The sequence below is a fragment of the Danio rerio genome, chromosome 18 (assembly GCF_049306965.1).
Source record: "Danio rerio strain Tuebingen ecotype United States chromosome 18, GRCz12tu, whole genome shotgun sequence".
In the NCBI taxonomy this organism is placed as follows: domain Eukaryota; kingdom Metazoa; phylum Chordata; class Actinopteri; order Cypriniformes; family Danionidae; genus Danio; species Danio rerio.
The window spans coordinates 16,625,513-16,649,374 of record NC_133193.1 but is presented as its reverse complement, the minus strand read 5'-3'; the positions used below and the strand labels follow the sequence as shown (position 1 = coordinate 16,649,374).

The 23,862-nt window shown below is 35.1% G+C and overlaps 1 protein-coding gene across 3 annotated transcripts; it reads right to left on the bottom strand.

Annotated features, from left to right (window-relative positions):
- Positions 1-350: 350 nt before the first annotated feature.
- Positions 351-22,988, bottom strand: si:dkey-103i16.6. Of its 3 annotated transcripts, XM_073929156.1 has the most exons (8): positions 22,804-22,988; positions 11,963-12,146; positions 9,759-9,920; positions 9,442-9,674; positions 7,473-7,573; positions 7,229-7,390; positions 930-1,063; positions 351-678 (listed from the first exon to the last, which is right to left on the bottom strand). In XM_073929156.1, exons 2-8 carry the CDS (start codon positions 12,136-12,138, stop codon positions 579-581), a joined length of 1,068 nt encoding a protein of 355 aa, XP_073785257.1. In that variant the 5' UTR covers positions 12,139-12,146; positions 22,804-22,988; the 3' UTR covers positions 351-578.
- Positions 22,989-23,862: the final 874 nt, after the last annotated feature.

The window sequence follows — 23,862 nt, the reverse complement described above, 5'->3', positions numbered from 1 at the left end:
ACAATCTGTCTTTTTTTATTACCCCCCTCAATGTTAAAATAGGATCCAAATCCCTCCCATTTTGAGGCCCACCGCAACGTGATGTAGGAGTGTGGTTTCCCCGCCCACCGAATTGATTGACAGACACGTATTAACATGTCTCTGTAGTAACACTTATATCAACAATGTGCGAAATAACCAGTATTAAAAGATCTGTTCAGCTCACTGTGATCATGTCATTATCAAACGTGATCAGTAACGAGTTTTACAAGCTTAAAACAGTGCATATTTGTAATGAATTGCAGTTATTTTATTATTTTTAGCAGCACAGCAGCGTGTCAGTACAATTATAAAAGAGGTTTCAATCCAGGTTTTTGAACGGGTTAAATCAGGTTTATTTTATACATTACCAAATAACAGGTATACTGTCACATTTACCATGCAAAAACAGTGCTAAGTTAAACGCAAGCTGTGTGTGTGTGCAAACTTTATAACAACATTGTGTGTGACTCATTGTTGCAGAAAGGCTTGAATTAACTTCACAACAAATACATCAAATAATCATTGGGTCAGTTTGTTACTGTAGTATTTCTCAAGCGTTACGTGAGATCCGCTTTCCTTATGTCGGTCACTGTGCTGTTTATCTGATGCAGCTGAAGCACACTCTGAAAGACTTGTGGCAATGGTGAGCGGGGAGATCTAGCATTAAAAGCACGAGACACAAAAAACAGCTACAGTGTTCAAAGCAGAAATCCCAATATTCTGAAAGCTATAATGAATAATCTGATGGATGTTGAGCTGAAACTTTAGACACATTTTGGAGACAGAAAAGACTTATTTTACACCCTTTTCAAGATTTAAGATAAGTGCCCTTTAAACATGAATGAGCTGGGTATGTTTTCAGAAATATTATTAAATGAGAAATAACATATTAATACACGCATTCCTACCTATACATGCTGCTTCCAGCAAGAGTCCTGCATGTTCTGTAGGGACACCCACATGTTTCTTGTATAAGTCCTCCTCGTTTCCATGAGGATACTTGCATGTTCCCTGTAGAATTCTTGCAGGTGTGTGTGGGATGCTGCAGGATATTTTTTATCAGCATTAATGTCCAAGTATCTAATGTGGAAAACTGTGTACAAAACAGCAAAAAATAAAAAATAAAATAATAATAAATAAAATAAATTTTAAAGTCATTTTTTCCCTTTAAGTTTACATCTGTAATATTTTTTGTAACAGTAATTCAAAAGTAATACAGCAGAAATGTCATGCATGACAATTCAGCATCAGTAATTTCGTAAGGTCATTCACTACTTTATAAGAACAGTAATCTGTAACGTATTTCAGTTTGGAGGTAACCTTGTATTCTTTTGTTTGACAATGTAAAGAAAGAAAGAAAGAACACAACCCAAAATATAATGAAACAAAGATAAAGGTTTATTAAATACTGCAAGATGCAATTTCTAAAAACAGTCAAATAAAAAGTACAGAACAAACAAACAAACAAACAAACAAACAGCAGCATTTTATATTAAAAAGTACAGAACACTTTAGAATAATGATCCAGTATTTAATGTATTTACTAACGTTAACTAAGCATGAACAATCTTGTAAAGCATTAATTAATCATAGTTCAGCATTAACTACTGCATTATTAAAATCCAAAGTTTTGCTTGTTAATACAGAGTTAGTCCACTCCGAGTTAACATGAACCCATGTTATTTAACTTAAATAATAAAAACTAAAGTTAACAGACATGAATAAATACTGCAATAAATGTATTACTAATAGTTTGTTCATGTTAGTGAATACATAAAGGAGCATTATTTTAAAGTGTCACCAGAAGTACAAATAGCAACAATGTTAAACTCAACAAATGCGAACTCAAATAACTGGCGATCAATAAACTGCAAAAACACAGAGTCCTGCTTCAGTCAAAACACAAATGTTCATCAACCAGAAACAATGAAGCCAATAAACAATGACCAAACAATCCAGCGTATCAATATATGAACGATGTTTGAACAAATGACAAAGTCTAAAACATTTGAACAGATTTTCTGGCTTTTTGTCAACATTTCTTCAAAATCTGCTTTACTCCTGTCAAAAATCCCTGAGGGACATGATGAGATCTGATTATCAGCTACTACTACACTGATCCTGTGCAAAGTCTTAGCCACTCACTCTCTCTCACACACACACACACACACACACACACACACACATGCATGCACGCACACAGGATATTGGGTTCTTTGTTGGCAAGCAAAGCCATTAATTAGAGTTTAGTGGGTCTGCAATGCTGTGAAAACACACAGTGGGGAAACTGCTCTACTCACTCCACACGCACACGCACACGCACACGCACACACACACGCACACACACACGCACACACACACGCACACACACACGCACACACACACACACACGACTACATGGATACCAAATTAACCAACAAGCGACTAGAACTTTACATGCACCACTGGACATTAGCTCCATTTCATGAGTACTTTGCACAACCATTTCTAAACCAAAAGATTCAAATCTGGAATTTAGCATGTAAAACACTTCGGCCTCACAATTTTTCTAAAATTCTGTTATTAATTACTCACTCACCCTCATGTTGATCCACAAACTCAGACATTTTACATGAAATAAGCTCGCTTGTCCTTTAGAAACGGCAAAGATCTTGAGACGTTTGAAGTCCAGGAAAGAAACCAAAAACATTTTCAGAACAAGGCTTCAGTGGCTCAATTGTAATGACATGACGCTCCAAGAACACCCACCATAAAAAGATAGTAGTAAAAACAACTGTTCATCAAGGATTTCTCTCATCAGGACGCACATTTTCAACAGGCAGTGTGACGTATTACCATTAGAGTCATCTGCCTAACATAAATACTGTATTGCAAATGCGCACCCTGATCTGACCCAGAACACAGGCAAACTTTAACACTTACAGTTCGGTTTTGGCATACAAAATTGCTCTTGGAGCTTCGTGTGATCACAGTTGAAACACTGAAGTCACATAGATTGTTCGGACAATGTTTTCAGATCCTTTTATTGACTGTGAGGGTCTGAGAGCTCTCGGATTTCATCTAAAATCTCTTCATTGGTGTTCTGAAGATGACTGAAGGTCTCAGGAGATTGGTAAAACAGAGTAATTAATAACAGAATAGAAATGTGAATGTTTAGATGAATGAATGCTTTAAAAGGTTCGTTCACACTCGTTGAAAAATGGTCAATTTACATTGTGTTGAGAAGATGAACTGAAGTCTAATTGGTTTTGAACAAAACAAATGAAGTTAATTTGAATGAAATTGGAGATTTCTGTCTGTTGAAAGCTGGTTCACTAAAGCCAAAAAATGTGTATGAATCGAGTTCAGATTTGAAAATGATATACATGGAGTTTCTTTTTTTCCATGTTCTGAAAATGGGACAATGACAGGAAAAGGGTCAATCCAGATGTTTTAAACAGACATGACTGCTTTAAAATGAACATTTAATTTAGGCTTCTATTTCACTTAAGAATTCAGCAAACAGCATTTTAATTTGATCACGGAAACTCCATGCTCGCTTGACACGCAACAACCAATGAGGTTCATTCTTGTGACGTCACATTAGGAGCTTCACAAAAACCAAAAAGAGCCATTTTTGCATGTCGCCATGTTTGATCCTAAAGTGATCCGATAATGAAACGGTCATTTGCTCATCCTCCACATGGTCAAACCTGTTTGAGTTTCAGAGCTATTTTTTGTTCCTACTATGGATGTAAAAGTTCTTCCCAGCATTCTTCAGAATATTTGTGTGTTCAGCAGAAGAAAGACATTCATAAAAGTTTAGATCCACTTAAACAAGTAATTTGTTTTATTTTTAGGTGAGTGATCAATCACTTTAAGAACCAATAAGGTTCATCCTCGCATCACACCGCACATTTAAGCTCAACAAGAACCAATGAGGCTCAATATTGATTCTCAAGCTCCAAACGAAACTATAAGGGGCTAGTTTTTGTGGGAAGCAGGTATAATGTTTACGTTTGGGGATTAATATTTATATGCAAATAAAAAGCCTAAATTAAATCTGTTCATCTTATGAAGCAGTAGCGTCTCTTAAGATGGATTCACACACACATTTCTGAACGTTTGAAGTGTCCAAATTTACTTAAACATAGAGCAGGGATGTCAAACTCAATTCCCGGAGGGCTGCAGCCCTGCACAGTTTAGTTCTAACCCTGCTCCAACACACTTACCTGTAGGTTTCAAACAAGCCTGAAGGAGTCAAATAGTTTGATCAGGTGTGTTTAATTAGGGTTGAAACTAAACTGTGCAGAGCTGCGGAACTCCAGGGACTAAGTTTGACATCCCTGCCTTAGCGTATATAATCATTTCTAAAAAAAAAAAAAAAAAAAAAATGAATGAATGAATGAATGTCCTGTTGGTTTGAAACAACATTAAGTATATCATTATAAAAATTATTAGTTTTGAAGTGAACTAGCTTTTAACTCTTATCTGCACCCATTCATAACCAACTATTCCCTCAAATCCTATGTACAGTTTGTAAAATGGAAAAGTAGCTTTTAGCATGATTCATTTTTGGCTAGTCCAGAGATAATCAGCCTTCCATAATGAATCAAGTAAGTGCCATGTGTCTAGTTTGTCTTCCCAGCAGCATTCAGATACAGTTTAGCTTTTTTCTGTCAGGAAGTGAAGATTTGTCATACTTACAGTTCTCTGCTTAGATTACAGTACAGTCTTCCTGCAGACAGCCTCAATTGCAAGAACTGGAGGACAGGGGTTCTGTCAAAAGCAGCAAACACTCTGCAGACAATGATTTCGGTTTAAAATAATGCCACCAGAAAGGGCCAGATTTCATCGTTTGACTAAATAAGGCTGTGCTCATGTGGTCAGGAGAGGAGAGACAAACAACGCACAGATGTAAGGAGTAATAAATCTCCATACACGAGGAGATTAGAGTGATATTAGTGCATGCTGTCCGTCTCAGAGTCTCCGCTGTTCTCACCACTGCTGCTGATGTATGAATAAAGACCGTTCTCATGGCTGTTCATCAGGGTCTGGATCTCCGTGTGCCATCCAAGGATCTCTGCCAGTTTGCGTACAGATTCGGACAGATCTCCCAGCTCCATGTAGTCGGCTCTTCTCAGGGGCCTCCGTTCAAAGGGCCCGACTGCATCACGGTTCAGCAGGAGACGAGGAACTGTGGACTTCACGGTGTTTATCAAGCTGGCAAAGGGCTCAATCTGGGAAATAAATATATATTGTATTTAAATAAACACACTATACTTTATTTCATTACATGCAGACTTTGATTCATTCAGGAAGGATGTATTTAATTAGAGGACAATAAAGACTCCTGTTAAAGTTGTTTCCAGTATTCATTTGAAATTGGTTCACCAAAACAACCTTTAAAGTGGTTATAATACTGGCGCAATTAGATTTACATATGGCATCGTGAATATCAATTCAGCATCTTAGAATGATTTTTGAAAGATCACTTGACAACTAAAAATATAAAAAATAAAACAAAATAAAAAAAAGTTAAAGAGCCCCTATTATGGGTTTTTGAAAATGACCTTCTATGCAGTGTGTAACAGATCTGAGTGAATGAAATCATCCAGCTGAGGTTTAAATCTGAAAGTGCATCTTGTAAAAATATTGGATTTTTTTAACAAAGATTTCACTCTGGATTCCACTCCGTTAGTCCGGATCTTTTGCCTGTTCGCGTCATGCAAAACAATACCAAATACGAAGTGCCGGATGCAGTAGAACGTGAACGCGCCTTTCCCTTCAGATACTAGCGGAGTGCGAGGGATCATGACGCGAAGATTACCAGTCACTGAGAGATGGCCAGACATGCGGTTGTGGGGAATAATGGGTTGAGTTCATTTTCACAACACCAAAAGAGTATAGCCAACAGTGTGCTGTGTTTGTTCCTGTCATTTTTCTGTTAATTGAAAAGATATCCAACGCCGCAACGTGGGATTTGCCAGTCGTTTGCTATTGAAGGAAGGATCAGTAGAGACTATTAATGTATGGGACTTTGGTTAATACAAACTGTGTAACAGTTACTGACAATTTCTCCCTCCAGATCCAGTAAATGTTTCTCCTTCATACACAACCTGTGTTATTAAAATGGTTGCCTTGTTTTCTGTAGTTAGCAAAATATGCATTTAATTGCGTGTTGCTCTGTGCAGCTTGTAATCACTTATCTATTATAGATCAGTGCTTGTACTGTATTTATTAGGGTAAATCTCTATGGCTGTTCACATATCACATCCAAAACCATCTTGAAAACACGATGTGTGCTGCTTTCTTTACCAATTTAAATCAGTTTCTGAACTCGCAATCCTCTGCCGTTGGTTACTGCTATGGCCACCATCAGCTGTTCCTCACTCATGGTCAATTTTCTAAATAGTTCAACTTTTGCCACTGTGTGGATTAATACTGAATGCGTGTCCTTGTTATTACTCGGGGTTAGAGTGGAGTAATATGCTGGAGTTTAACTGCATTGCTTTATTGCATTCCTGCATTGGGCTCTCTTCATAGCCACGTTTTTTTGTCTCGCACAGAACCCAGTCGACCAATCACAACACATTAGCCTCATGCAAAGGAGGGGTTTGGAAGCAAATTAATCTCTGAACAAATCATATGGGAGTCATTGTGATAAATAGGTAAAATAAATGTATATTATAAGACAATTAAAGTGTTTTTGTCACACTTATTGCAGCTGTTGAAGACCCCCAACACCAAAATATGACCTTTTATAATGCATAATAGGGGCTCTTTAATTTTTATATTTCTAAATACCAATTAAATAATTGCAGCCTTGATAAGCAGAAAAAAATGCTTTTAAAAAAAAAAGTCTCTGATATTCAATATTTCATGGTAGCCATATAGAGTGACATTACACACCTTGATTGACTTTTTAAATTACTAAAAACCTGTATATTCCTTAGCAAAATAATAATGTACATAATAAAGATAAAAAAATTATATTTAACAAAAAATAAAAAAATATATATCTAATGTTGAGATCTAAACAAACCCACTTCTTTTAGAAATTTGTGCTAGATGAAAATAGCCTCCATTCTATTTGAAGCATGTCTCTATGATTTGTGTTTTCAGATAGGTACAACATCAATCTGAAGTCATGTTGACATCCTGCACCTGCTGGGAAACATCATGAATTTAAAATATTTCTTCAATAACGACAACAACTTAAACCAACCTTTAAAGAAGTGCCCATGATTATGAGAAGATCTGCTTTTGGGAAATCTTCAGCATGTTGGAAGTATTTTTCCGGCAGATCTTCTCCAAAGAACACAACATTAGGTTTGACGGCCCCAGCGCAGAATGTGCAGATGGGAACACTCCCGTTCATTATAGCTTGCTGAGAGAAAAACACAAAAGCAGTTTATGTGTAGTGCGTAGAATGGTGCAAACTCAATACCATCTATTTTAGCTCTATTTACCTTGGCTTCCTCTGCAGGATAAGGAGTATAGCAGAGGTGACAGGCAGCGGTGGCAAAACTCCCATGAGCCTCCACAAGTTTGTCATCAGGGATACCGCAAACTACAGACAGGGTTAAAGAGAGAGTTCACACAAATACTATTGACTAATGAATAAAACACAGCAAATCAGTAAAGACGTTTAAGGTTAGACATTCCAGGCAAAAATGTTGAGATTTTTTTTTTACTTTTTCCTTAAATGCTTTTTCAGTCTAATGGAAGGAATAAATAATAACAATAAATAAATAGCTAAATTTTATTGTGATTATGCCATATTTGAGGGCAAAGGTGCCCCCTGGTGGTTCGGCAGACGAATAAACAGGAAAATATTTAAATAGGATAACAGCCGCACGGAATAGTAAAATCACGGGAGAATGCCAGGTTTAAAAAACAAACAAACAAACAAACAAAACATTAAAAAAAATTGGTTGACAGGTATATGGGTTAGAGGAATTTGTTCATGACAACTTTTGTTCTAAAGAAAACAAAAAAACAAAAATGGACTTTTGTACAAAATATATATAAAAATTAGCATATATTTAAATTAAAAATCTTTGTTTTCCTATTATTTAAACATAATTTTAAACCACCTGTAATATAAACCATGTTTGCATGACTTAATGTAATTAATCTGGAATGAAAAAAAAAAAAAAACACTAATTCTATTAAGGTTGCTCATCTTGGTTAATTTTGCCAATCAACAACCGCCGCTCATTAACCCAATATTAATCATTAACAGGTCAAATTAATATCACATTATTATTTAATTTAAAAAGATGAATTCATGTGTATATTTTGTGTCTGCCCTAGGTATTTTTCACTTAAATTACAAATGTAGATAACAAAACAAAAACACTGACTGAATCCTTTTAAACGGACATTTTAAACGGACATAAAAAGGTTTTTTCCTCTGTCAGATAAAAATAACAGGCTACCTCAAATCGATTGCTCAACAAAAAATATGTATTTAACAAACCTTTATCGACATTTTTAATAGAAGTCATTAGTTTAAAGATTGTCGTGAGCATCTGATTTTACATTAGAGCTTGTGTGCTCCATCTCGCTCGTGGTAAATATAAACGGCAATGACAAGGCGCATATGTTGACTTTTTGTGAAGTATAGGATATAAGCGTATAACAATTTTGTTGTTTACACATGATATTGCATTAATTTGCAAACATGTTTTATAAGCTATAAAATACAAGCCTCAGTTTGGTGCACAGTCATTATGTAAAAATCTAAAAAAATCATTGGATTTGTTTGATTCATAGATCTTAAAAATGAGTATTTTATAGGAACTATTAATAGCTGCAATTTTCCAAATGAAAAAAGTTGGTTTGCTGGTTGTATACTAAATCTTTAGAACTATTAGTTGCGTTTATAAGTGGTGCCAGAGCCTGCACTGATGGAGAAAAAACCCAGATGCTCAGAATGTTTTCAAAGCAGAGCACATTTCAGAAAGTTTTATTTTGCGCTTCTTTCTCCAATTCGGCAAATAAATGGTAGTGTTTAAGAGGCAGCTCCAGGACAGAGGCATTGAGCATCAGCGCTGGTTTGAAATCAACTCATCTGTCAAACTGTGACCAGCAACATTCTTCTTTTATTTTCCGTCTTTGCCAAAATACATCTGTAGGCACATGTGGTTGCAAGTGTTACCATCCCACGAGTTAACAAATCTGTGTTGCACATTTATGCAGCCGAACTTTTAATCATTTAACTGATACCATTAACCAGTTAAAAACGCACTCTTTCAGTCAACGGGTAATTGTTTATTATGAGCATCCTTAAATTAAATGAAAATCAATAGTTAGCAGTTTTATAGTTAGCATCTTTTTGTGTTCAACACAAGAAAAACTCAATGGTTTGAAACTAAAAAAGGCGAGTAAACGACAATTATTTTATTTTTATCTGAACTGTCCATTTAAGCTCACGTTTTTCGAGACCGTCGATGTTCTGGGTGTACATGCGGAGCAGCAGGCCTTTCTGATGCAGCATGCGGATGAAGTAGTGGACGTAGTTGGGCCGGTGGTGTCCAGGATAAAGCTCTTTAGCCAGTGAGAAGAAGGGATGAGGGTTGTCAGAAAAGTAGTCGATGTTAAAGACGGCCTCTGGGTAAGGGATGTCGTACTTTGCTAGGTTTGCGTAGAGACCCGTTCCTGGAGTCCTGATATAGAGAGAGAAGTGTTAGTTGAGGGTCATGAGATTTTAGCAGCAGTCTGAAGGTTTGTGGTTTTGTGTGTGTGTTCACCTGAAGTCTGGGATCCCGCTGGCTGTGCTGATTCCTGCTCCAGCAACTACCACAATGTTTCGCACTCGACCAAGCTTCATCAGCCTGCCGATGGTTTCCAAAGCCCCGCGCGATACTGAGCGTCCAGAGGGTGAGGACAGAGCAGGCTTACTACTACCTTTCCTGAAGAGATGCAGAAATACAACACAGAACTTAGGCTCTATTATATGCCACTTTTTAACCCTTGTGTACTGTTCAAATTAACCACCCTTTTGTTATGTTCTTGGCTGTTTTTGCCCTATTGACTCCCATTATTATTACATTTTTGATCGCCATGACAGCATAATCATGCATTGTTGATTGTTGGTGGTTTTCCTGTTGGGAAGAGGAAACAATTGTGCAATTTTTACTGTTGGTCATCAGTTGGCATAATTAACCCTTTAGACAAACCTGTGCAAAAAAGTTTCTGGCTTTTATATGGAGTTATGTGGAGTAAAACAGCAGATTTTAGTGTTTGTGTGTATAAATACACTTACTATGTCTACTATGTTCTGATAGCTGAGCTGCTTATTTTGTTTTTCTTAGACATCAAGATTACATTGTACATCTTCCCAACAGGGAAAACCAGCAACAATCAAACATTAATTAATGCATAATCATGCATTATTATATGGTGTCATGGCTTTGCAATAAAACAATAAAAATCTTTTTTTTTTTAAGTCATCACGAAAGTCAATGGGGTAGAATCAACCATGAAATAATCAAAAGGGTAGTCAATTTGCCCAGTGTATTGTTGAATTCTTGAACATTTTTAAAGCATTTTCCCAAAATATGTTTGAAAATAAGATTTGTCGCCAAAAATCATTCTATTTGCTGAAACAGGAGTTGGTTGCGGCCAAAGTAAGACTCAAAATCACTTCAGAGTGGATGAAAAGAGTTTTAAAGATGTAGGTCAGTTACTCCTAAAACTACAATTAAGCGCTCATTTAATTTATAGATTTACTTTGTTTTATTGTTCAATTCAGCTTTATCTTTCAGTTGTTTTAGTACGTTTTTGTAGTTGGCACACTAAATTAAAAAAGTAAATATAAATATTTGTACGTATTAGCATTACTTTAGTTGTTTTGATATTGTTTGTATACCACAAAGTTGATTTAATATTCTTAATAATCATTAAGTAAAAATTTTCATTTTTATTTTAAAAACAATTCTTTTTTATTAAAACATCTTAATACACTTAGTTTACAGCATAACACTATTATAAAAGTTTCACGTTAACATTAGCAAACCATGTTAAATTTGACATACTTGTATCATTTATTAAACTTGTATTATTAACTTCTGCTATATAACAAACATTCTAAGCCTTTATTATTCTTAGTTATAATTAATTTCAACAAACTCAAATGTTTGATTTTAATTTATTGACTAATATTTAACAGAATATATTGAAAGAACAGCTGTATGTTTATTAACGAATGTTAGGACTACTACAAGTTATAACCAACAAATTTATTGCACAACTAAAGTAAATGAAACTCATCTTTAAGGATGACTGTAACAACAACTGTAACAAATGTTACTGTAAATGTAGTCAAATCATTTTCATTGTAATTACTATAGCAAGTTAGCAAGTGCATGGAACATGTACTATATAACTCATTCATTCATTCATTTTCTTTGCAGCCTATTCCCTTTATTAATCAGGGATCGCCACACCAGAATGAACTGCCAACTTATTCAGCACATGTATTATGCAGCGGATGCCCTTCCAGCCGCAACCCAACACAGGGAAACACCCACACACTCTTGAATTCACACTCATACACTATGGCCCATTTAGCTTATTTAATTCACCCCTACCGCATGTCTTTGGACTGTGGGGGAAACTGGAGCACCAGGAGGAAACCCATCACACAGGGAAAACACGCAAACTCCCTACAGAAATGCCAACTGACCAAGTCGAGACTCGAACCAGCAACCTTCTTGCTGGGAGGCGATCATGCTACTCGCTGCGCCACCCCTTGTAGTCAAATCCTTAAATATCCTTAATCCTAAAATACTGAAAACTTATTTTGCCAAATTATTAATGTTTACATTTACTATTACTTACAGCCCGTTGGCAGTTGAAAAGATGAGGTCTAATATCAAGATCACCTTATTTTAAACTGCATTTCATCACTATGTTGCTTAAATGTGTAGTAATATTTGAGTGTTGGTCTGACCGTGTGGCTGAGGCCTGCTGTTCACTGACACTCATGAGGCTGAGCTCGTCCAGCAGGCCGGGGTCTGGAGCTCTGCTGCGCTCACAGTCCTGAGGACTCATCATGGAGCTGCGGGTGACTCTGGAGACCCCAACCGATGCCGCTCTTCTGTCTCTGCTCAACCTCGCCTTGCTCATCACGACACCTGTGAAGAGAGACAGGTACAGTTACAGTAGATACAGTAATGCTAAAGTTACAGTTGAGCAATTCCATGCAAATCTCAACCTTGCCGTGAAAAAATTGTTACCAAAACTCTTTCAAATATTTGTGTGTATTATTGTATTTTACAATACTGTAGAAATAAATCAAAAACACCTCAGTTAATGTTTTCAAACAATTATATGTGATTTACCAAAGTCACACAAGTGGCAATTTCACATCAGTCCCATCCATAACGGAGAGATGTCAAACCCATAACCAAGCTTTTCTTTCATATAGCCAAAAATATAAAATAAAAATAACTAAATCATGTTTGTTCTATATTGAGCAACTCTTATCCTTTGATTAGCATTGTTTCTTTTGGGTTGTGCAGTTTAATTCACACAATTTCTACAAAAGTATGTTGTACACTCTGTAAACTTGCTGACTTTTTTGGTCACATCCATGAAGCATGTTTATTTCCCTCATTTAAAATATTAAAAATGGTTAACAGATTGAAATTTGTCTGATCCCATAGTTCTGTATAATGGTTTTGGAAAATATAAACAGATGTTTTAATACAATGTTAACATACTTTTATAATGTTTATATATTGAGTATTTATTGCAACCGTCACAACCATAACGGTGGAATTGCTCAGTTATTGATTTAGTTCTACTTTTAGAGTGAAAAGTTCTACTTTTACGCTTACACCAAGGAGAGCTTAAATTACAGAGATTACACGGTGCATCTGTTTTCATAGCGAAAGTGTAAAGACATTTGTATTATTGAAAGAGGAAATTGTGCTAATACAGAAGCAGGTTTTATATTGTTATTTTTTTCCTCTTTTTTCAATTTAGTTTATGCATCTTTTAATAATTTGCTTATTATAGTGTACATTACAAATTATAATCAGTACCACCTCTGTACACACTGCTCTCTGGTTTAGGAAAGGCTTTCCTCTCCACATCAGCCATCTCAGTCCCCAGTGAGTTTTTTTTTCTTTATCAGCAGAGGACATTGTAAATGTGCAAAGATCTCAGCTTATGCCAGAAATCATAGATATTCTGGTATTTAAAAAATAAAAAAGGGAAAAATAAAAGAAATAAATTACTAAAATCCCTGCACATTCAGTTTTAGTTTGTTTTTATTAAAGAGTCTTTTTAATTTGTATTATTCACTTTTTTTATTTGGATTTTGTCGTCGCAGAAAATATTTTATTTAAGAAAAAAAAAGTGCTGTATTAGACAAAAAAAAAAAAAAAAAAAAAACCACAAACGAGGTTTCTTGTTCGCTTTTAATTTGTCTCAAATAATTTTGTAAAACAAAATCCTGAATAAACACTGAATAAGCATTGCGAGTCAGGTGAATTGTCACATGTCTAGGGTCAGTTCACCAATAACCAAATTAAGCTAATGGAGTAATCCATGTAAAAAGAACAGACCGTTGGACAGGTATTTAATAAATAAATAAAATAAAGGTTACTAATGTAGCAAATAGTATATATATATATATATATATATATATATATATATATATATATATATAGAGAGAGAGAGAGAGAGATAGAGAGAGAGAGATAGAGAGAGAGAGAGAGAGAGAGAGAGAGAGAGAGAGAGAGAGAGAGAGAGAGAGAGAGAGAGAGAGAGAGAGAATAAACATGAATCAGAGAGTGAAATTCAATACCTTTGGAGGATGTTTTTTAAGACTATCCATACATTAAGACATTATACAACATCTTTAGGTTTCAACCAGAAACACTGGCAAGATAACTAGCAGCAGGATTGCAGGATTTTATTGATTTCATAAACTACACAAAATCCTGATATTTGCAGATTTAATTCAGGCAAACTTCAGCATAGAATCATACTTTGCATAATCAAAAACAATATAACATTTAATACATTAAAAAATAGCATTTAGGACTTTTTAATGCTTTAAGGGCTTTAAATTGCTCTACAATAGATTTATCAACATTTAATACCTTTTAAGACCCTGCGGACACCCTGATATAGTTCAATACAAAATAAAAATATAGAATATAAAACTTCTCTAAATATTTACACACCTAAGAAATTAAAATAAAAAAGCAGCATAAATATAAATCGCATTAACCATATTAAGTAAACTATAAAGAACAAACCACTTTTAATTGTCTAAGTAAAAATAATAATAAAACATTTATATAACATAATTAAAATCCAAGCAGACGGATCTCTGTAGTGTCCTGCCTCTGGCTGGAGTAAAGCCTCAAATGTATTAAAGCTGTCAGGCCTTAACAAAGCTAATGGCTGTAATATATTTAAGATGGTTGAACAGCCCACAGCTGTGGCAGCTTTACGGCTCGTGCAAAGGGAATGGGTACGAGAGCTGGAAGAGGCCGACAGTGTGTCAACAAACCCAGCTGGAGCAGAGAAGAGAAGGGAGAGAGAGAGAGGGAGAGAGAGATGGATGATGCAGAGGTAGAATCCAATAAAGAGGGTTTGTGGGAAGCGAGAGGTGAAGAAGACGCCTGGAGCCGTCAGAGGACATTTCTCAAGCTGTTGATGTCTATGGATGAATGACAGAGGACACAAAGAGACACGGGCAATAAAACAAGGGCCTGCGTCACAGCCTACGAATGCGATAAGACGGGTCTTTCAGAGACGCACCTTATCACAGCAGAAAGAGTGTCACATCCACAATGACTAAGGGTCAGTGTTCAGAGTGATAAACAACTACAAGCATCTGCGGGACAAACAAAATCTGGCAACCTGCAAACTGAGATCCAATAATAGTCCAATTTGATGTGCAATGATTATTCCACAATGATTACGGCACTGTGGAGCATGCAGTAAACTGGTTTTCATTGGCTGTCTGAAATTACTTTGCGCACAATGTTTTGATCAAACCAAGTAACATCGAAACAATGAGGAATCATGAGATCCAAACATCATTAAGAAGATGAATGAAGAGTGAGCTTCCCATCACTGCATTCATGACTGCAAGTATAAGCACAAATGTAGAAGACACTCATCTCACAGCAAAACAGACCTCAGGTAGATGGTCTTCAAATTTCATGGGGGAAGACAAATTTAGTCTTCCATCACAAAATACAGCAATAATGACAATCATGTTCGCGGACCATGCTTGCATGAATTTTAAGTATTTTATTAGAATGGGATTTTAGCATTTTTCAGGTTTAACTACATGTTAAACAAGCACAATACTAGACTGATTTTACGCGGACGTCATTTTAAAAGCAAAATCGAGGCTGCAGTGGGAAGAAACCCAAACGTATCGCCTGAGTCATACAGGTATGTTGTGTACCTGACTGTATATCTTATAAGTGAAGAAAAAAGGAACACAAATGTATAATTTCACGATCTTCCAAGTGACCCGAAGGTCTGTTGTGAAAATAAAGTGAAAATAAAAAGGGATATCAGAGCTCATTTTCAGCCGAGTTAAGGGGAAATAGCACTAGTTAGCTAAGGTTATTTTTCCTAAACACACATTTTTCATGCCATTTATCAAACTCAAGTTAATGAACTGATTCTTTCGCTATAATAGACTTGTCATGATACTAAATTACAGCACTGAAATTTATAAAAACAGTCAATTTACCACTAGCATTTAAGCACTGTTGAATGCAACACTGCTGATTTGTCATTGTGTTCACCGGTGCTCAACAGAAATGACTCTAATTTGCCGTGGAGGTTATCAGTTCACTGCACTTTACCGCAGATTACAGTGCAAAGACAGACGAGCGATCGACTGATCTTCGTGGATTTAAAACGGTGCAGTGTTCGTAAATTTGTGTTTGCACTCAGTGAAGTGCGGTGAACTTATGACCTTCACGACCAATTGTAGTCATTTCTGTTAAGCACTGGTGAATACTATGGCAAATCAGCTGTGTTTAAGAGTGCGCTCAGTGGTGCTTAAGTGTTAGCAGGAAATGGACATTTTTAAAAATTCAGTACAAGGACAACACTATTACAGACAACATGAGGGTGTGCTACAGAGGACTGCATTGTTTTATCTCTCACTGGGTAACAGGCTGAGGCAGGGAAGCGTCTCCATGGTGTTTACCTGGTGCCATAAACTGAAGCCTAGGAGGACACTCTTAAAGAGATTATGACTTTGTTTGATGCTTAATATGCTTTTAATTGTTTAAATTAAACTTAACTGATTGATATTAAAGTGATGTTTACACCATATCTGCATTTTGAAATCATGGCAACAGCTGGAGGTTTGTAGTCTACAGCATGTTGCTGCAATGTTTATAGTGCTGATACTATACTTCTGGGTTTCTTCCCACCACAGCCTAGCTTTCGTGTTTTAAAATGGCAGCCATGTGAAATAAGTATATAGCTGGATTTTGACTTTTCGGCCAAAGAGTTTTGTTTGCTTAACAGTTCCATTCTGTGCCAGTGATTTTTAACAACCACAGAAAGTCGGGACCTCGGTTTAACATCTCATTCAAAAGATGGCACTCACTAAACAGTATAGAGTTCCCATCAATATACTGGGGCATTAGGTTGAGTGCCCCCTGCTGGCCTCACTAACACCACATCCAACAGCAACCTAGCTTTCCCATGTGGCCTCCCATCCAAGCACTGACCGGGCTCAGCCCTGCTTAGCAGCCGGCTAGCTCTCTGCACATGGACCATTTCATTGTAATTAATTAAAAAATATTATTAAAGTAAAAAACAAAACATTTGATTAGTTCCATAATCAAATAGTTGTGAAATCAAGAAGTGAACGGAATCAGTTAAGTGAATCGTTACATCCCTACTTGTGTACAGGCATGTTCTAGATAATAATAAAGAATAGCTTTTTTTTTAAAGGTTATCTATTTGTTATGCACCTTTCATTCATTCATTAGCTTTTGTTTTTAAATGTGTTTTTTTTAAATAAAGAATACAAGTTTGTTATAAATAAAAGCTTAAATGCATTGAAGCTTCAACCAAAAAAAAAAAAAATCCTACATCTAGCTGCAGATGGAACTGAATTAGTCATTAGTCGGTGGTTTAATCTTTTTAGAGCGATCAGGGCTGTTCAGTATGAGATTGTCCGCTCCCACCTTCCCTGGTGTAATGGTTCCTCCCACAGGACTATTAAAAACTACAGGGGACGGGAGGTCAGTGCCTTTGTCCTCCTGCTAAACACTCAGACACTGCTGCGCACGTCCAATATCTCACAGCTGAGCTTATTAAGACTCCAGCAGATGGCATGAGGAATCCACACACAGCACAATGCATTTTTCTGTTCAATCGGGACTGTAAATGAAAAAGAAACCTTTGAAAAACATACCAAAGTGGAAACCCTAAAAGTTTCAGTCAGGTTTTTCTTTATTGTTTTATTATATTTTTGGAAACACTCATGAATTTCAAGAGTCAATTCGAAATCCAAAACTTAAACTTTGTATTCAAGTATTGTTGAATCTGAAGGGGAATAAAGCATTTAAAAAGGCATTTCTTATATTTACTACTACTACTACTACTACTACTAATAATAATAATAATAATAATAATTATGATGGGCTGCGCAAGCAAGCCTCACAGCAAGAAGGTTGCTGGTTCGAATCCCAGCTGGGTCAGTTGACATTTCTGTGTGGAGTTTGCATGTTCTCCCCGTGTTTGGCATGGGTTTCCTCTAGGTGCTCTGGTTTCCCCCACAAGTCTAAAGACATGTGCTATAGGGCAATTGGGTAACCTAAATTGTCCGTAGTGCATGAGTGTATGTTCTGGTCCTCCAGGTTGGGGGTTAAGCATTGGACTAACGACCCACTTCATGAAAATCTGATGTTACGAAACACCAACATGGTGCAGCTAAATATCAACTTTGATTGATGGCCCTGGGAGTAAGTAAAGTAAGTAGGATCAAACTACTAATAATCATCATTATTAGATTAATGTTAATACAATTATTTTAATATATCATTATTATTAATAATACTCTCATTATTCCTATTCATTAGTAAGAAGTAATAGATTAAAGCTGTAAATATTAAACCGTAATGTTAAGAATAATATTGTTTAAGCAATTTTAATGGTGTAGAAGTATATAACAATAATATTAGATTAGATTAGATTCAACTTTATTGTCATTACACATGTACAAGTACAATGCAACGAAATTCAGTTTAGGTCTAACCAGCAGTGCAATAGCAGCAAGTGCAGGATACAGGAATAAGTTATAAAGTGCAGTTATAGAAAAACTATGGTGATATTTTACAGATGGATGTACTATGAACATTATATACAGGTTGGATAAGCTATGAGCAGATTTACAATATATGAATATATGTACAGGTTGCTATTAATAATCAGTAGTGTGCAGATAGATAAACATGATTACAAGTGTATGTTACAATATATGAATATATGTACAGGTTGCTATTAATAATCAGTACTAGATTACAAGTGTATATTTATAGTGGGTGTCTAGATAATTACAAATGTCCATATGCAGTGGGTATGTACAGTTCAATAAGTAAACAAATTGAACAATTTAAAATAGTTCACAAAAAATTAATTTCACCATTATTATTACTACTACTAATATTACTATAACGGATACTTATTATACCAACTTATGGTTATAACATAATAATATTAATTATTATTATTATTATTATTATCAAAATTAATAATAATAAATGTTTTTGTATACAAACATTTATTGTAAACATTTGAAACCATTTCTATATCTTCTGTAATAAATAAAATAATAGATATAATTTGTGCAGCTGGAAGAGAATCTGCCGCAAAAATGTATGTAGTGTATTTGAGTATTTGGCAGATTCTGCTGTAATGACCCCTGATAAATCAGGGACTTGTCAAAGGGTAGTGAGTGATTAATTTTATGATTTTTTTGTAATAGATAGTAGTTGGCATCGGTTTTTCTTGGCTAGAATGCATTCAAATGTGTTGCATGGCACTCCATAAACACTTCACACACCTGTGCCCTCATTAAAGAAATTTTACTTTTGTAAAAAAATATTCATGCGCTTTTCTCTTTAGTGTACACTATACTACTAAATTAATTCGAGTATTTACAGGCTGCTCCCATTGAACATCAAAAACAACTTTTGGTTGTGTTTGTTTTGTTTGGTAATGTCCACACATTTCTAACTAATACGTAGTGCACCGATGAGATTATTATTTTTTTTCTTGCATATTTTTAAAATAAATTTGAAACAACACCAAAACATGCAGCCAAACAAGCAGCAAAACGGTGTGGTGTCTAACAGATTTAGCCAATCACAAGCACAGAGGCTTCCCTCCAAAGAGGCAAAAAGCAACAGGCGTGAAACCATGGAGAAGAGGTTAGAAGCTGGCAGGAATGAGAAGCCTGTCAGACCCAGAGCTGATATTAGCACACATCTCTGGCCTCTCGCTGCTCACAAATTGAGCTTAATTAGTTAAGCTGTTTGTCCAGATGCAGCCAAAACAGACAGAGAGGGGGAAACTCATTTACAATGTTTTGTTCATCATTTATTCTATTTCCACAATACACAAAAGAAAAGTTAAAAAAAATATTAGACTTAAAGTCTGTTGATCTGTCATAGTACTGCCAGATACTTCTCAATAACCAAATATCTCTTTAAAACACTATACAAAAAGTAAATTACATTTCAATCTGAAGATTCAAGTGTGGATTTGCTTGTTAAGTGAAGAGATCTGCTTCTACTAAATTCAATTCACTTCGTCTTTATTTCTAAAGTGCTTCTTGTAACATAGATGAAGAATAGAGTATAAAAGGCCATAATACTTAAAACTGTGAAACAGTCCAGAAATTTAGGCAGGGATGCGAGCAAGTGTAACACTGGTGTGGTTCAAGGGTTTTACAGCTGGTCATTTGCTGCCCTCTTTTGTTGAATAGGAAAATGACAATGCATAAGACAAATATGAATATACTATCAAAAAAAAAATTAAATAAAAAAAAAAAACACCACACACACCAAGCATAACAACGGTGTTCAGTAGTGATTACACTATATATTGTCTGTCTATATATATATATATACATATATATATATATATATATATATATATATATATATATATATATATATATATATATATATATATAGATATATATATATATATATATATATATATAGATATATATATTAGTCAAAAATGGACAAACCTAATGTTGGTATCATTTTCAGTGAAATTTAAAATGACACTTTATGTGTGTGAGTGTGTGACCAAGTAATATTCAATAATATTTAAGAAAACAATGTCACAACTTTAGCAATATCCATCAGTAAATTGTCAGGAGCACCTCATGTTATTAAATGCTGCCACTCAGTGGTCAAAACGAGGAAAAGGAGGAGCAGTATTAAATATGGCAATCAAACTTTTCGAACGATCCAAATTTATTAGCAGTTTATAAAACCATTTAAACCCCTTCTGTGATCAAAAATGAAAGTATTATTTGGGTATTTTCAGCTTATGTAGGCTTGCAAACTTTATCGATGGGACCTTTAGCTCTGCTCTGATGATTTTGTTAAAAACTTTTAATTTGCATGTTAAACAATTTATTTTCGGATAAAGACATTTAAGTGAATTTCAAAATTGTATAAAACCTTTACCACTGTCATTACAAAGACATGTCACAATATAAAACTCTAAAATATAGCAAAAATACAATAACTTATTTTGGCCTCTATTAGTTATATATAAATACAAAAACCTAAACAAAAGACAGGGTTACATCAACTCACATTTGTGAAATAACATTGACATTTGGTTTAATTTAAAAAATAAGGAATCCATTAGTACGTTGTTAACACAAAATTGGGTTGAAATAACCCAGCATTTTAGAAAGTGAGGAATTAATCTTTTTACATCAGATTTAAAAGGTACAGAAAAAAATAAAAGTTGTCTCCTGTTATAATTTTAAAAAATCCAGCAGTGACAAAGTATTTATGAATATTAATACGTTAATCTTTAAATTAAATTAAAGGCGAGTAATACAATTTTGTGAGTGTGGTGCTTCAAATATATGCGTTTTTATGATGTAGACCCAATAGGAAATCATCATACCCTTTTAAAATAATTACTTTATTTGTCAAACATTCTAAAATCAAATCCCATCCAAATAACTTTCCCAAATACACACAAAATAGGATTGTTAAACCTACTTATTAGAGCTAAAATGACACAAAGGCGACACGGTGGCTCAGTGGTTAGCACTGTCGCCTCACAGCAATAAGATCACTGGTTCAAGCCCCAGCCGGGCCAGTTGGAATTTCAGTGTGGAGTTTGCATGTTCTCCCTGTGTTGGTGTGGGTTCCCTCCAAGTGCTTTGGTTTCCCCCACAGTCCAAACACATACGCTATAGGTGAATTGAATACACTAAATTGGCCGTATTGTGTGTGTGTGTGTGTGTGTGTTTGTGTGTGTGTGTGTGTGTGTGTGTACACATATGAAAATGTATGGAGGTTTCCGAGTACTGGGTTGCAGGCTTGCAGCTGTAAGGGCATCTGCTGTGTAAAACACCTGCTGTATATGTTGGCGGTTCATTCAGCTGTGAGTGTGTGACTGATGAATGAAGACACTAAACTGAAGAAAAATGAAAATTCCACAGTTCTTGAGTTTTTTGTGACAACTTAATTGTTTTAAGTTCAATCTACTTATATCTCTTCTCTTTCATTCTTCACTCTTTCAACACATTTTATCAGTTTTTTTATCATTTTATTATTTGTTTTTATTTTTCTTACACTTATTTCTTTTATTCCTTTTATTTCTTTTATTCTAGCACTTTGAATTGCCACTGTGTATGAAATGTGCTATATAAACAAACTTGCCTTGCCTTACATTTGTAAAAACAGTTAACTGATTTGTGTTAGAACAACATAAAGGAATTGTGTGGAACCTGGCGTTTTTAGTGTAACTTTTTCAGCCTTTGAAAGGTTTTTGCAGCTTTTTGAAATTTCTACAACTTTATCTGGAAGATCTTTTAAAAGATTGGGGTAAAGTTGGTTTTATATTAGCACATTCAATGGTCCCTATATTGTTTACTATGCTAATTTGAACAATCAGTCTTACATCACAAGAATGACTTCAAAACAACATTAGCTCTATTTAGTTGACTTTAAACAATGTTGTACGTTACTTTGATATTCATTGGCTGCTAATATGATTTCCAGGTTTAGAATTCACAAATAATGCTTTTCTGAAACTGTATTATTAATGAGAATGCCTGAATGTGCAGATATAAAACCAACTTTACATTTACTTTTAAAGCTGGGTGTAATGTGAGTAAAGGTATAGATTTTCACAGGATATGATGATCTTCCATAGGCACTGTACAGAAAACTCAATAAGCAAAATATCTGTGCAAATGAAGATGAAAAAACACCTGGGGTGTTTCTCCATGTTTATAAGGTAACACTCGTCCATGCCGCTCTTTTACGCAATATTCTGCACATTTATTCGCGTATAGCCTACTGTACAGACTAACGTTACTGTATGAGTTTCAAGTAAACACTGTATCAGATTCTGTGGAACTGCTGCATCAAACACAGGAGCTCATCATAACAAAACTGCCCAATGTTAATGCTCAAAACGTGCCATTCAGAAAACGAGAGTCTCTAGTTTTGAATAAAAACCTAGAATTTGCTTTTCAAATGTTAAGTGAATCCTAAAACTATGTAAATTGTTACTTGCCTGTATTTGTTTACCCGACTAGGGATGAAGGGAAGACCGTCAAAACGAGCAAAGGGCACCGATGAAATCCCTCACCACAGCAAACCGTCAGTTAAAGGAAAATGTAGGCGACATCTAACGCTAGATAGATGTCATGTTTGAATCTGTGCAAGTCCAGCGTTCCCGCAAGACATTAGAAGCAGTGTGACAATACAGGAAGTACGTCACTTTATGAATTAGAGCGGGAAAACACCCCTGTGACAGCTGCTGCGGATCAACAGCCAATGAGGACTGCTGGTTTAATATATATATATATATATATATATATATATATATATATATATATATATATATATATATATATATATTACTACATGCGTGTAAACAACAACAATGGTCCCAACATATTTTCTGTTTTACATTTTTAATTTTCATAGGTTCCAAAAATCCAAAAAGAGTCACTTATTGATTAAAAATGTTGTGATAGATTTTTAATATTAAGTTGATTGAATTGCCTCTTGTTACAGTTATGAAATAGATTGACAACAAGCAGAAATGTTCTTGGGTCAATGACATGACCACTTTGAAATGGTCTATAGGCCTAGTTTGGGGGTTTTCATTTTAGCCTACTGAAGTTACTGTGATTAATAACATTACAATTAGAATTGTTTAAATGCCTGTTCAAAACAGTCACACAACATGTAAAAAATTGTAAATTGTTTGTTTTGTTTTGCTTATGGACATAGGGGAGAGTGGGGCACAAAGTAATACTTTTTGGATGTGACCAAATAATAAACAAAGTAATGGGGTTAGATAAACCCATTTATTTTTATTTTTTTTACCAACAACACACAAGCCTCTCCTACAAATGAACACTGATCGCCGGACCTATGGTTTCTGTGCAAAAAAAATTATAATTAAATTCATGTTACATGCAATGTTTTAGGGTTTTCATTCTAACCTACTAGAGTTACTGTGATTAACTTAATAACATTAAAATTTCTAAAGTTTATGCCTACAAATGTTAATAATAGTCACACAACATGCAATGAAATTAAAGGCGACATGTAACAACTGCCC

Coding starts and splice junctions, on each gene's coding strand:
- si:dkey-103i16.6 (XM_005169935.6), bottom strand. CDS start 12,138: ATGAGCAAGGCGAGGTTGAGCAGAGACAGAAGAGCGGCATCGGTTGGG. Junction 9,921..11,962: donor CAGCAGGCCTCAGCCACACG/GTCAGACCAACA, acceptor GCATCTCTTCAG/GAAAGGTAGTAGTAAGCCTG. Junction 5,241..7,228: donor TCATGGGCACTTCTTTAAAG/GTTGGTTTAAGT, acceptor TTTATTTCCCAG/ATTGAGCCCTTTGCCAGCTT.